Source organism: Macaca thibetana, chromosome 14 (assembly GCF_024542745.1).
Source record: "Macaca thibetana thibetana isolate TM-01 chromosome 14, ASM2454274v1, whole genome shotgun sequence".
Lineage (NCBI taxonomy): Eukaryota > Metazoa > Chordata > Mammalia > Primates > Cercopithecidae > Macaca > Macaca thibetana.
Window position 1 is genome coordinate 105,711,202 of NC_065591.1, and position 15,599 is coordinate 105,726,800.

At 42.1% G+C, this 15,599-nt stretch overlaps 2 protein-coding genes across 2 annotated transcripts in view; both read left to right on the forward strand.

Moving 5' to 3' along the window:
* The window catches only part of REXO2 (RNA exonuclease 2), a 1,032,599-nt gene that overhangs the window by 471,866 nt on the left and 545,134 nt on the right, over positions 1-15,599 (forward strand). The window lies entirely within an intron of this gene.
* HTR3B (5-hydroxytryptamine receptor 3B) overlaps positions 11,213-15,599 on the forward strand; it is a 41,333-nt gene continuing 36,946 nt past the window's right edge. The window contains exon 1 of the mRNA XM_050758089.1: positions 11,213-11,634. Coding sequence (XP_050614046.1) covers positions 11,583-11,634 — 52 coding nt within the window. The 5' untranslated portion in view covers positions 11,213-11,582. The remainder of the gene's footprint in view (positions 11,635-15,599) is intronic.

Here is a 15,599-nt window from a genome sequence, read left to right on the forward strand (position 1 = left end):
GTCTCGCTCTGTCGCCCAGGCTGGAGTGCAGTGGAGTGATCTCGGCTCACTGCAACCTCTGCCTCCCGGGTTCATGCCCTGGAGGGCGTGCTCAGCCTCCCAAGTAACTGGGACTACTCCCGTTCAGCCTATTCTCCTGCTCAGCCTCCCGAGTAGCTGGGACTACAGGCACCGGCCACCACGCCCAGCCAATATTTTGCATTTTTAGTAGAGATAGGGTTTCACCATCTCAGCCAGGATTGTCTCTATCTAGGATTACAAGCGTGAGCCACCGTGCCCGACCCAGAGTGAGACTCTTATCTCAAAAAAGAAAAATAAAAGAAAAATTTTAATTATTTTTCTGTATGGGCTCTGCAAAGTTAATCATCAGGTTCCTGGAAATGTAATTGTCTTCTTTTCTATTTATTTTAATTTTACTTATTTATTATTATTATTTTTTGAGATGGAGTCTTGCTCTGTCACCCAGGCTGGAGTGCAGTGGCACAATTGCGGTTCACTGCAAACTCCGCCTCCTGGGTTCAAGCGATTCTCCTGCCTCAGCCTCCCAAGTAGCTGGGACTACAAGCGCAGTCACCATGCCTGGCTAATTCTTATATTTTTACTAGAGACGGAGTTTCACCATGTTGGCCAGGCTGGTCTCTTGACCTCGTGATCTGCCCGCCTTGGCCTCTCAAAGTGCTAGGATGACAGGTGTGAGCCACCCCGCCCGGCCTATTATTTTTTTTGAGACCAAGTCTTGCTCTGCTGCCCAGGTTGGAGTGGAATGGCACAATCTCAGCTCACTGCAGCTTCCGCCTCCCGGGTTCAAATGATCCTTGTGCCTCACCCTCCCCAGTAGCTGGGATTACAAACGCATGCCACCATGCCCAGCTAATTTTTGTGTTTTTTTTGGTAGAGACAGAGTTTCGAGACCGGGTATGGTGGCTCACATCTGTAATTCCAGCACTTTTGGGGGCCGAGGCAAGTGGATCACTTGAGGTCAGGAGTTTGAGACCAGCCTGGCCAAATGGCAAAACCCCATCTCTACTAAAAATAAAAAACTTAGCCAGGCATGGTGGCAGAAGCCTATAATCCCAGCTACTTGGAAGGCTGACACGTGAGAATCGCTTGAACCCAGGAGGTGGAGGCTGCAGTGAGCTGAGATTGTTCCACTGCACTCTAGCCTGGGTGACAGAGCGAGACTCTGTCTCAGAAAAAAAAAAAAAAAAAGAAAGAAAGAAAGAAAAAAGAGACAGGGTTTCACCATGTTAAACAGGTTGGTCTCGAACTTCTGACCTCAGGTGATCCGCCTGCCTCTGTCTCTCAAACTGCTGGGATTATAGGTGTGATACCATGATGCCTGGCCTTCATTGTCTTCAGAAGGAATAAGAAACTTAGTGCCTCCCACGTGTCTGTGCTCTTTCTGAAACAGAAACTGTTAGTCTGCCCAGGAAAAGACCAGGAAATATCTGGGAGTTCACTCCCTGTTCTCCTCAGCCAACAGCTGACAGCGGGGAGTGAGAGTATGCAGGTTAGCTTCCCTTGTGTGGCTTTCACCGTCAAGTTTCCCTGAGGGTTCAAGCTGAAACCACCCTCCCCTTTCCCAATTTCTGTTGGAAGTATTTCTTTCTTTCTTCTTCTTCTTTTTTTTTTTTTGAGAAGGAGTCTTGCTCTATGGCCCAGGCTGGAGTGCAGTGGCGCAATCTCGGCTCACTGCAAACTCGGCCTCCCGGGTTCGCCCCATTCTCCTGCCTCAGCCTCCTGAGAAGCTGGGACTACAGGCGCTCGCCGCCGCGCCTGGCTAATTTTCTTTTTTGTTTTTAGTAGAGATGAGGTTTCACCACGTTAGCCAGGATGATCTCAATCTCCTGACCTCGTGATCTGCCCGCCTCCGCCTCCCAAAGTGCTGGGATTACAGGTATGAGCCACTGTGCCAAGCTTATTGGGAGTATTTCGAAAATAGATTGCTTGTACACAAAACCTTATTACAGGTATGTTTCAGGGAAACCCAATCTAAGACAGTCAGCGTTACAGAGTTTTATCCCCCCTGTCAATATTAAAATTTGATATGGCTTTTTTTTTTTTTTAAGTTTTAATTAAATTTTTATTTGACCGAGAAAACATTGTCTAGAATTGTCTAACATTTAAAATCCACTTAAACAAAGCAGATTACAACCTTCAAGCATCACAATTATTCAGCCAGAATAAGACCAGCCTTACTCTACTCAAAGAAGACGCAGACAGTCCCTCTGGGGTCCTATCTTCATAGTAAATCCCTCATATGGCTTTTAATAATATTGTTTATAACTTTTCAGATATGGAGAAGACTTATTCCCATTCTTAGGAAGACAGTAGGAAAGTTACACTGTAACTTTCACCCGTTTACCCTCTTCCCACCCAGCTGAATATCAGTACTCAGCACAAATGCCATTTGTGAAAAGTCACTGAGGCTGGGCATGGTGGCTCACACCTGTGATTCCAACAATTTGAGAGGCTAAGGCATCTCAGTTGAGCCCAGGAGTTCAAGACTAGCCTAGGCAACATAGGTAAACAAAAATAAATAAATCATAATAATTAAAAAATTAGCTAAGCATGGTGATACTTACTTGTAGTCATAGCTACTCTGGAGGCTGAAGTGGGAGGATCACTTGAGCCCAGGAGGTCAAGGCTGAAGTGAGCTATGATCACACCACTGCACTCTAGCCTGGGTGACAGAGTGAGACACTGTCTCAGAAAAAAGAAAAAGAAAAAAAGAAGTTACTGAGTCAGTTTCCCAGGAAACTTGGGAACTCCTAGGGACCAAGAGTTTGGAAGAATTACAGTAAGGAGGTAGGAGGAAGGAACTGGCCGGTCACAAGCTGTGTGAAAACAGATCAGATGGGTTGGTGTGGATTGCTGCTGGTGAACGCAAAGAGGAGAATTTACAGCAAAGACAAATAGTGCTGACATGAATAGAGGCATGATATGACTTTGAAATCATCTGAAAGTGCACTGTATGATAAAACTTAAAATGAGTTATGTATGGTCTTCTGCAGCTGTGCAGAATTGGTTGAGGCAGGCACGACAGCCACCACAAGGTGGTGCTCTGACTATATTCACAGCCACCAACTCGACTTTCCTCAGCACTTTACAGTTCCCCACTCTGCTCTCAGTCTTTTTGGGCTGTAACTAGGGGTCTGTCACACTCCAGCCATACTCAGCCAGCCTATTATTAGTGCCAAGCCTTCCTCCTGGCGCAATGACAGTGTAAATTTCAGCAATGGCAGAAGGGAGACAAATACAGCTGTTGTGCATTTTAGAATAATTGCTATAGGACATTTGGAGACAGATTTATAATAACAGCACTTATACAGACTTATACAATATTTCACTTTCCTATTTTATCCCCGCTGAACACTCTGCATCATAAACTTTTGAATTCTTTCAACTCATGTGAGTCTAGTATTATCTTCCCCTAATTTTACAAAGTGAGGCTTGCACCCTCCCCCACGACCCCATTCCCAGAAGGCACCATGCACTCTCATCTCAACCTCCAGCCCTTTCATGTGCAATTGCTTCTGCTGGGAGCTCCGTTCACCCTCTCCCCACCCAGCTGAATATCAGTACTCAGCACAAATGCCATTTGTGAAAGCCTCCACCTACTCCCACTCCAAGTCTGGGCTTCTTTCTTCGCCTGGGTCTTCTCCAGTTCATCCATCTAGAGGCATTTCTCTCAATGATTTCTTATCTCCTCACCTCCAACCCACCTCTCCTGAGCTTTCTTATCCGTAGACTGTCAATGTCTATCACAATTTCCTACATACTGAGTGGATGAATGAATGAATAAATAAATAAAGTTCTAAAAGATCAAAGATCTTTCTTCATCTTGAGTCATAGCAGAGATGGAAATATCCAGAGATTTACACCTGAACCAGAACATCTCACTGGCTGCAGTAATTGACTGCCTCTCCACAGAAAATGCCTAAATGGAAACGTTGGGAGCCCTGCAGTGAGCCACAGTTCAGGGGAGATCCCCCCAGTGCTGGCACAGCAAGACTTCAAGGCCCATAATCTGTGCAGAAGGTCTGAACAACATAGTGTACAGGGTAAGATTGTCTGCCATATATTGTAGTCTCACTAAGCGGTTTCTTGGAACTGATGTCATTGGGAGCATAAACAGAAGCAGCAAGCTTCTGTGTTCGTCCAAGTTCCTTCCACCTTCTATTTTCCTCTAGCTTCTGGGGGACATCTTACCCCCAAGGACTGTAAAATCTCTGAACTTGGGGTACCTTCCGAGTGAGTCAAAGGGACTCATGATCTACCTGCACCGGTGTCTCATGTTTGTCTTTTGCAGTGATTACTCCCTGGTTCTGGAGCAAACCAAATAAAGGCAATCTTGCTGCAAAACTAAGTTGTCATTCTCACCCATCTTTTGTGAAACGGGTGGTGAGTGCATCTCGTCTTGATGTGGTTGTGAAAAGGCTGGATTCTTCTTGGCATCATCTTTCTGGCATAAGCCAGAATTCTTTTCTGTTCATTTGTTAATTTTTTCTTCCCTGTTTTCCTTCCATCTTTCTGGAACACTCAGTGAACACTCACTAGGTGCCAAGCTCTACGATGGAGATATAAAGCTGAACAACACAACATTGCTCCGCCTTCAAGGTATTCACCAAATTCTAGAGAGACAGAAAAGTGAACAAATACTCATAACACACCTGAATAAGTACTGTAATGTAGGAATAGATGAGGCCTTGTAAGATCAAGGGAGTGGCCACAGCATGTAGTTAGCTGTTTTGAAACCAGCTGATGGGAGTGGTCCTGGTGGGAGTGTTTGCTGATTTCCATGTGACAAATTTACTCATTATGACTTCTTTCCTTCCTTCCTTCCTTCCTTCCTTCCTTCCTTCCTTCCTTCCTTCTCTCTCTCTTTCTTCCTTCCTTCCTTCCTTTTCTTTTCTTTTCTTTCTTTCTTCCTTCCTTCCTCTCTCCCTCCCTCCCTCTCTCTCTTTCTTTCTTTCTTTCTTTCTTTTTTTTTTTTTTTCCTTCCTTCCTTCCTTCCTTCCTTCCTTCCTTCCTTCCTTCCTTCCTTCCTTCCTTCCTTCCTTCCTTCCTTCCTCTTTTGAGGCAGAGTCTCACTCTGTTGCCAAGGCTAGAGTACAGTGGCACAATCACAGCTCACGGCAGCCTTGACCTCCCTGAGCTCAGGTGATCCTCCTACCTCAGCCTCCCCACTAGCTGGGGCTACAGGCATGCACCACGATGCCCAGCAAATTTTTTGTAGTTTTTGTAGACACAGGGTTTCACTATGTTACCCAGGCTGGTCTTGAACTCCTGGGCTCAAGTGATCTGCCTGAGTTAGACTTCCACAGTGCTGGGATTACAGGCGTGAACCACTGCTCCTGGCTGACTGATTTCAAGTTACCAACTGCTATCACTGGAAACAAATAAAATAAACAATGGCTTTTTTGATCAGTGAGAGCTGGCACCAGCACGTGACTGTGATTTCAGCCTTGTGAGACCCTGAGCAGATCCATTCATTCTGTTCCTGGCCTTTTGACCTACAGGACTGTGAGCTACTAGATGAGTGCTATTTTAAGCCCATAAATTTGTGGTAATTTTTTATGCAGCCATAGGAAACTAACTCAATGCTGGTTAAACCCTTCTTACAGATGTGAAAACTAAGGCTTAGAAGCAGTAAGGAGTTTGACCAAGGCCATGAGCTTCTAGCAAGTGATGAAGCTAGGATGCACAATGAGATAAGTCTGACGCCAAGGCCTGGGACCTTATATCTTATGTTCTATGAACGCCCATAGAGAACCATGACACATAAACCACAAAAGGCCAGAACCATGAGGGACTCTGTTCCCTTGTTTATTTGTTGACTTTTTAGGGGCCATAAAATGTGCATTATTATTAAAAATGAAATTCTAAGCTAGAGGAAAATCGAATGCTGAGTGTGTCTTTGGACTTGAAGTGCCACCTCTGTGGTTAGCTTGATATTGATTTCAGAGGAAAACACTGCGAAGTAACAGAAATTTCTCATTAAATGTTTGAGTTTGGCTGGAATGTCCATTTCTGCTTTTTTCCTCCAGCCTGACCAGATGTGCTCAGAAAATTTGGTTCCCCGAATATGTACATCTGTCAAAATTCCTGTCAATTTTAGCATGACTGCCAAGGGAGTGAACAAAGAGAGTTAGCGATTAACTTCAAAGAACTTTGTTGGAGAGGAATAAAGATATTTAAGGCCTATTTTGTGAACTAATTGCATTTGCATATTTATGGGATTTACTGATATAGCAGTAATTAAAAACTATTTAGTAGTCTTAAAGGACGCATAACTCAGTTGCTGTTTGCATAATAAACACTTTCTTATTATGTTTGCATAATAAACCCTCTCCCCTTGCTTCTTCCAAAAGACATCGGTCGATCTAATAGGTGCCATATCTTACTTGAAAATAATGGAGAAACACAGTGCAAAGGCTCATGGGGATGTGAAGTGGGGACTTCTAAAAGAAATATATTTTCAGGTACTTTCTTAATGATGGGCTTGGCCTGAACTTCTGTAAGAGAATCACAGATTCAAATCCCAGAGTAAGTCTTTGTTTCCTTTACCCAAGTAATGCTACTTAAGAAGTTCAAATACGGTTGGGTGAGGTGGCTTACACCTATAATCTCAAAACTTCGGGAGGCTGAGGTGGGTGGATCACCTGATGTCAGGAGTTCGAGACTAGCCTGGTGAAACCCTGTCTCTACTAAAAACACAAAAATTAGCTGGGTGTGTGGCACGCATCTGTAGTCCCAGCTACTTGGGATTCTGAGGCAGGAGAATCACTTGAACTTGGGAGGTGGAGGTTGCAGTGAGCTAAGATCACATCACTGCACTCCAGCCTGGACAACAGTGCAAGACTCCATCTCAAAAAAAAAAAAAAAAGAAGAAGTCCAAATGCCTAGCCCCTCATGATTCCAAATTTTGACTTAAATATACTAATCTGCTAGAAAAGCTGGAATGAAACTCACCCCCACACTCATCCTTCTGAGGATGATGTCTGGGGAGTTAGCAGAAACAATGCAGATAAAAAGCTTTCTCTGGGTGGATGTATTAGTCTGTTCTCACACTGCTATACAGGCATACCTGAAACTGGGTATGTTATTTTATTTTATTTTATTTTATTTTTTGAGACAGAGTTTTGCTCTTGTTGCCCAGGCTGGAGTACAATGGCACGATCTTGGCTCACTGAAACCTCTGCCTTCCGGGTTCAAATGATTCTCCTGCCTCAGCCTCCTGAGTAGCTGGGATTACAGGCATGGGCCACCATGCCCAGCTAATTTTGTATTTTTAGTAGAGATGGGGTTTCACCATGTTGGTTAGGCTGGTCTCGACCTCCTGACCTCAGGTGATTCACGAGACCGGGTAATTTATAAAGAAAGTAGTTTAACTGACCCATAGTTCTGCATGGCTGGGGAGGCCTCAGGAAACTTACAATCATAGTGGAAGGGGAAGGGGAAGCAAGGCAATATCTTTCACGGTGGAGAGAGGGAGGGAGAGAGAAAGAGAGAGAGTGAGAGAGAAAGAGAGAGAGAGAGAAGGGGGAAGCACCACACTTTTAAACCATCAGATCTCATGAGAACTCACTATCATGAGAACAGCAAGGGGAAAATCTGCCCCCATGATCCAATAACCTCTCACCAGGCCTCTCCTCTGACACATGGGGATTGAAATTTGAGATGAGATTTGGGTGGGGACATAGAGCCAAACCATATTAGTGGATGAAAATTGCTGTATGTAAGAATAGTGAGGAGGGACCATTTTCATGAAACATTAAAGGGCGGGGAGAGGAGCAATACCGAACCTAAAAGTACCGAGTATTAGCCGGGTATGGTGGTGCATGCCTATATTCCTAGCTACTGGGGAGGCCAAGGCGGGAGGATCACTTGAGCTCAGGGGATCAAGACCAGCCTGGGCAACACACTGAGACCTCATCTCTACTAAAAAGAGAAGAAATTAGCCAGGTTGTGGTGGCACACACATATACCCCCAGCTATGGGAGGCTGGGGTGGGAGGATTGCTTGAGGCTGGGAGATGGAGGCTACAGTGAGCCATGATCACACCACTGCATTCCAGCCTGGGTGACAGAGTGAGACCCTGCCTCTTAAAAGAAAAAAAAAAAAAAGAGCTAAAAGTACTGAGTAAACGAAGTCCAGACAGGGCACTAAGGTTAGAAAAAGAAAGATCTAAGCCAGCTGACAGTACAGAGCAAGGCTGTCAAGGAAGGATCAGGAAGCATTGTATATAAACTACTTTGAAGACAAGTCACTTACACAAAATCATTCCCATCTTGACAGAATTCATCAGCCAGTAAAGAGCCATAATGGGCAGGATTACTAGACTGTTGTTAAGTTGGCTAATCAAAGTCATAATGTACCTGTATTACACATCATTAGCAATGGCCTTCCAGTAACAGATGGGCATATGAGAAAGTGCAAAGAAAAGGGAGGGAAGCATGTCCCCAGAAGGTTTGACTTAGAGTCATAGCTTACTAAAATACGTGGCAAGAATGCAATGTCGATCATCGCCTTAATTAAACCTTTGCATAAAGGGATGCTTCTGCATTGCTTTCCTGTAAAAAGTGCTACCTACATAGCTATGTTGCCTGTAGCTTGCCTTTCTCTTGTCCTAATTCATTCCATAAGTAGAAGCTGACAATTCAAAGAACTGATAGGAAGAGCTGAGACTTTGAGGGCCAGATCAGTCCTCTATAATCTTGTCTCTTGATGAAGCTCCATTTATCTGCTCACCCTCTCTAAAGGGTATTTCTCGGATAAACTTTCCATAACTGTGTACCAAAGTTCCTCCACCAAGTTGCATTTAAATTTCTCATTCTTCTGAAATATTTTCAAATGTATAGCAGAAATGGAGGGATAGTAGAAAGAATTCCCCCAGACCCCCAATTCGTTTGAGAATAAGTTAGCAACATGATGTGCCCTATTTTTTTTTTTTTTTTTTGAGACAGAGTCTCATTCTGTTGCCCAGGCTGAAGAGCAGTGGCGTGATCTTGGCTCATGGCAACCTCTGCCTTCTGGGTTCACACGATTCTCATGCCTCAGCCTCCCGAGTAGCTGGAATTACAGGCATGTGCCATTGTGCCCAGCTAATTTTTGTATTTTTATTACAGACAGGGTTTCACCATGTTGGCCAGGCTGGCCTTGAACTCCTGGCTTCAGAGGATCCACCCACCTAGGTCTCCTAAAGTGTTGGGATTACAGGCATGAGCCACTGTGTATGATCTTCCCTGATTCTTGAATACTTAGTGTGCTGGTCTTACAAACAAGGACATTCTTTTGCATAATCTCGATACAATTAAAATCAGGAGACCAACATTGCCACATTGCCACATTACTACCATCTAATCCACATACCTCATTCAAGTTTCAATTCTTTCGAAAAGTTCTTTATAACAAAAGGATCCAATTCAGAATCAGATATCGCGCTTGTGTCTCTTTAGTCTCCTTTTGTTTGATAGATTCCTCAGTCTTTCCTTAACTTTTATAACCTTGGCACTTTTGTGTGTGTGTGTGTTTGTTTTTGAGACAGGGTCTACCTCTATTGCCCAGGCTGGAGTGCAGTGGCACAATAACAGCTCACGTGATCCTCCTGCCTCAGCCTCCCAAGTAGCTGGGACTACAGGAGTATGCCACCACATTAAACTATTTTTTTATTTTTGTGTGTGTGGAGACAGGATATCCTTATGTAGCCTAGGCTGGTCTCAAACTCCTGGGCTCAAGCAGTCCTCTCACTTCAACCTCTCAAAGCACTGGGATTAGAGATGTGAGCCATTGTGCCTGGCTCACCTCAGTACTTTTGAAAATGCCTGCTGTTTTGTTTGTCCCACAGTATGGCATTGTCTGATCTGGTGTTTCCTCCTGAATAGATTCAAGTTATGAATTTTTGGCAAGACTATACCGGAAGAGCTATGGATGCTAGGTGAGCTTGTTACTATCGGGGTGTCATTCTCCTAGGCTGCTAAGTGGACAGAGCTAGGGAATATATGTATATATGAACATGTGTAAACACACATTACATTTGTATTTATTTCTTTTCTTTTCCTTTTTTTTTTTTCATTTTTTTTTTTTGAGACAGAGTCTCCCTCTGTCTCCCAGGCTGGAGTGCAGTGGCGCCATCTTGGTTCATGGCAACCTCTGCCTCCCAGTTCAAACAATTATCCTGCCTAGCCTCCCGAGTAGCTGAGATTACAGGCATGTGCCACCATACCCGGCTAATTTTTGTAGTTTTAGTAGCGATGGGGTTTCACCATGTTGGTCAGACTGGTCTCAAACTCCTGACCTCAAGTGATCCACTGGCCTCGGCCTTCCAAAGTGCTGGGATTGCAGGCGTGAGCCACCGTGACCAGCTTATTTGCATTTATTTATGTATTTAGCGAATGTACTGAAAACCATGGGTTCACACTGATATCTCCAAAACCAAGTCAACATCACAGGGTTATCCTAGTTTTCTCTCTTTCTGTATATACTGCTCCCTTCACCAATGATAGGAAAGCAATTAGGCTACATTTTATTGGTAGATGAAAATTAGGTGGAGCACTTCATGGACTCTAAACAAAGGGACTGAGTGATGAGGAGATTTGGAATAAAATATATACTTTCTCCCCTTCATTTGGCTCAGTGAAAATTTACATCAAAATTTGCCTCTATAATCTCATTTTTAATAAAAAAGCAGGCAGATGTTGGAAATGATATCTGTTTTTTCTTTCTAGAGCATTTTTGGGGGGGATCTAGAAATGGAAAATAGTGTTATTGTATAAAATTATGCACCTTTTTCCTTAGTAATGAAGAATGAATGGGTATTCAATCAGAAAGTGAAAAAAAAACTTTTATTAAATGATGTTGAACTTTAATAGTTTTCATCTTCAATAAGCCTAGAAGCATCCTTTCTAGAAGGTTACTTTCTGAACTGTGAACAGTGAAAATTTGAGAAGCCCTCCTGTTCATCAAAAATCAATGTTTCTTTTAATTAAAGGGACTTAGGAAAAACAAAAAGCACTTTTCCATTGCATTGTTTGCAGTTGTTCTTCATTAGACAATACCAGGTTTCCATTAGCCTTGTGTAATTCAAGAGCCCAAGAACCATTGTCAAATGCTGAAGATGTTACCGCATAAGTCTGATTTAGAACAGCTATTTGGATTTCAATTATTAATGAAATTAGTGTCCTGAATGTCAGCAAGAGCACTGCCTTAGGTAAAGGCTGTAAAGGAAATCATATTAGTGTGGAATTTCCTCTCCTTAGGGGCTCCTCTTAGATTACATTATTCACTTAGCTATCTCCTGTCAGGAAAATGGAAATGTTAGCCACAGTTTGATCCTGGGGCAGAACCAAAGGGAGAAGTTAAGGGATTTCATCATGGCATCAGTTCCAAAACATCTGCATGGTGCTGGTATTGCCTTTTGTCCCACTGAGTGTTTACAAAATAGCACCAGTAAGGATAGCATCAACTGGCAAACGGAGAAGGAGGAGAACAGAGTGGAGAGGAACCCTGTTAGGAAAAATTGAGCGGCATTCCATCTGGTAGGCAAGTTTGCGTTGCTCCTTTTTGGGATCTGCCTAGGAATGTTGGCAAGCGTGATGGCTCCCCTGTGGGCCTGCATCCTGGTGGCTGCAGGTGAGTCCTTTTAATGATTTTACTAGGCACTAAGGATTAACTCTTAGAAGATAGAGACAACATTTTTGTACACTGTGCTATAGAACTTCTCAGGCGTGTTTGCTTTTATTCCTCATCTGTAAAATGCCAGTCCTGTGAAGCTACATTGAAAACAATGATTTGTTTCTGACTTTGTTCCTATGATTGCAAATACACATACATATAGCATTAGACTGTGGGGCTTTTTACACATAGCTGAAAATATGCTCTGAAATGTTATAATTGCTTGATAAATCTCTGCTTCTCTAGAAATCAAGCTCTCTACAGCTTGATTGAGAGTTTGGGGCATTCTTTTTCAAATTTGCTCTTATGTGTGGACAATATGTTTTTATTATCCAAAATAGTCTTGGCTTCATTATCAGCTGTTAGCAGCCCAGAGAAAAAGTCCATTAGATTTGTCATGGCTACAGACATATGTATATCATTTTGGTATTAGAGGCCTTAACATCTCGCCTTACAAAATCTATGTAGGTGATGAGTATATCTCTAAAGACAAGCACTGTAAACTTGCAAGTTTTGAATTTACAATTCCTCTTAAAAGTAATTTAGAAGTTAATATTTTTTTTTCTAAATTTCTAGAACTATACTTCCATGGCACCAGTATTAACTCTATTGAATTGAATCATTTTAGTTAGGATACAATTGATTCTTAGTACACGTGCACAAATCAAGAATTTATGATTATGGTGGTGTTTCTCAATGTCCCGTTTTCTTGAGGTTTCTCCTAGAGCTCATATCTGAATTTTAAAGTTTTAGAATGTAACTGGAAGTGGAATGAGTCAATTACAGAGATGAGTTAGAAATTTGGTACCCAGGAAGCTGGAAATGATTTTTTTATTGGGTAGAGAAGAAAAATAGCCACTTATCAGTAAAGTATAAAAATCTTGGATGTTGAACATAAAGGATAAAAGCATATCTTAATGGTTAAAAATAAAAACAGAGGAAATGTCATTAAATGCCAAATGGGTTTCTTAGCAGAAAATAATTGTGAGCATTAAACTAAGATAAAATAGAAAAATGAAGGTAAGAAAACAGACTAAGTTCTTAACAATATCTCTCTAATGTTTTGTATTATGCATGATTTTTGTTCTAAATGTAGCAGAAATAAGTGTTTTAATAGTGTCTGACAACCAGTGCTTTACCATAAATCATTCCGAGGATACTTGTTGCAGGAAGATCTGCCCTGTGGAATTTTACTGGGTTTTACTATATTTACTTTACATATTTTACTATATTTACAAATCAAGATGATTTGCAAACGTAAGAGCACTGAACCAATCCCAGGGGGCAGTGTGTTGGCATAGAAGGAGGCCTGAACAAGGAGAGCCAGCTAATTCCTGCTTCACTGCTCACCAGCCACATAACCCTGGGAAGTCAATTAATCTCTTAGAGACTCAGTTTTCCTGTAAGTTAACTTTATTTTGGGTATTCATGCCAATCAAATAAGACAGCATTGTTAAATTGTAAGGTGCAATGCAAATGTAAGATATTATTAACCTGAAAACACATACGGAAAATACCACTGGCTATTTCTGTCCAATAATATACTCCACACAACATGTCAGTCTTCTTTTTGAAAGGTTTCTTGCTGTTGTTCCTAATATTCTGAGGGAGTCAGGTTACACTTAATCATGTAGTGTCATAATTAAAAGCTTGGGCTTCAAAACCAGTCCAGCCGTGTGTAAATATCACTCCCTTTGCTTGCAAGCTTCATGACCTTGGGCAGTGCTAACCTCACTATGCCAATAGTCCCTTACCTGCAGTAATAGTGCACTTCTCATAGATCTGTAGAGTACCTGTCTCATAAGTTTGTTGGGAACGTTGAAGGAGATCATTCATGTGAGGGCTTAGCCTGGTGCCTGGCATACAGTCAGCATTCAATCAGTGTTAGGAATTCAATACATAAATCTCATTTCCTTTTAACCTCTCAGATGTATGTGTAACTCTCTTAAAATCCTAGAGATACATAGCAGCTAAAGCAAGAATAGCGCTTTCCATCAAAGTACCCTGAACACTTTAAGATAGGTGCATGGGAGAGTAAGTCATTAAAACAAGGAAAACAAAGGAATAATTTTATTGTGTTCTTATCTTCTTCTTTTTCAATCTCTCTTCACCTACAAGTGCTTCATAGCTCAGTCCCTAACACATTCTACTTTCCAGAAATCTTACAAGTGAATTATTTGAAGCTGATTATTAGCATTCAAGAAGGCAGTTTTGGCGAGGAATCTTTTCTGGGTCTGTTGATAGCTTCCATCAGTGTCTGTTGAAACATCACTGAACTGTGAGTCATTTAGTGCTTGTGTGAATGTCACATTAGCTTTCAAGGGGCATAATTTACTGTTAATTAATGGTCACTTAAATCCTTAATCTCTCTCCTGTAATTGATCTTTCTCCTCAGGCAAATTTGCATTCATAGTAGAAATGTAATTTATTATTTCTTCCCATCTTAAACAAAGAACTCTTTCCCCTTTTGGTTTATTTAAGCACGTTTCCATTTGCTTATTGTTTTTCTCCTTTCAGTGCTTGATTCTCTTTTGTTCCTAGTCCTAGCGTCCAGAACTTTCTCTTTTTAACCAAGACTTTGACCCATTCTAGAAAACATGAGTTTATCCATAGGGAACCTATGGATTGGTTCCTAGACAAGATCGCAGAGGGGAATTTGAGTCTTTGTGAGCAGACGGTGCGGGGAACACATATTCATTGCTCAGAATTATGTTTTAATGCTGTCTCAGGTAGTTTCCTGTATTGAAACATGCTCATTTCGGTGTTTCCCCAACTGAGACTTGAATTGGGAGCTTCCAAGCGAGGTAAATGTGAAGCTGCCCACAGCAAAGTTGGCAGGAAAAGCACTGGGCCAGCTTTGCTTTATGCTCCTGACTTCCCTCCCCTGAGGTACACCAGCAAGAAATGTTCTCAGGTAGAGAGATTCACAGCACACTTTTTGACAATAACAGCTCACAAAAACCCTACAAATGATGTTTGATGCAAGCCACCCACCTTAGTCCTGTATGCCTGAATAGCTAACGCCATTTTAGGCATCTTCTTGGGTGAATAGTTAGGGAGTTAAAATGCTCATTAGATTCCCAGTTCCAACGGTAATGAAAGTGTATATAGAACTGCCCACAAGGAGTCTGGCATTGCACCTCCAGCGTTGTTGTTAGCATTTTGGTCACACTGACATTGTTAAATCATAGAAATTGCTGCCTGTGGCGGCAAGTGACATGACATCATTCATAAAGAAATGGGTATAAACAGGATTGTCACACAGGGAGAAGCGATCTCATTTACAGTTTCCTGCTGGATCCCTCATACCTTCGGCAGCTCATCAAAATAACCATCAAAACCACTGAGAGCCCAGGCAAATTCACACGCAGGACACTACAGAGAGATTTCACTCACGCACTTTGTCAGGAGGTGTGCAATTTGCTTCGGTCCAATGACTGACTGAAGCATTGAATCCCCTAAGGGCTGGCAAAGCTTGTGAACAAAATATCTTTTTGCAATTCAGAGAAAGCCCTCACAAATTTGTCACTTCCAATTGCTGGTGCTCATTTCTCTTGCTTCCCTTCCTCTGGCCTCCCTGGCCTCAACACCAATCACAGCTCCTCTACAAATCAAGATTTTTTGGGTCAGAAGAAATGGTTGTTCCCTGGAACCAGAGAGAATTTTCTCAAAACAAAGATCTCATTTTCTGACAAGTGCATTTTATTTAGGGACAGAGGAAATGAGAAAAGAGATTTTTGAGGAGAAAAGTACAAATTTGGGCTCCCGTTAATCTCATTATCTAGAAATCTATACAAGTTTTTGGGGTTAATGGGTTTGTTCATGTGTTTTTTGCTAGATTTTTCTATCGAATTTTTGAATTACAAATGAAAAATCAAAAGAAAAACCAAGGCGGGAGTTAAGTTTTGGCTAAGTGTGTAGGT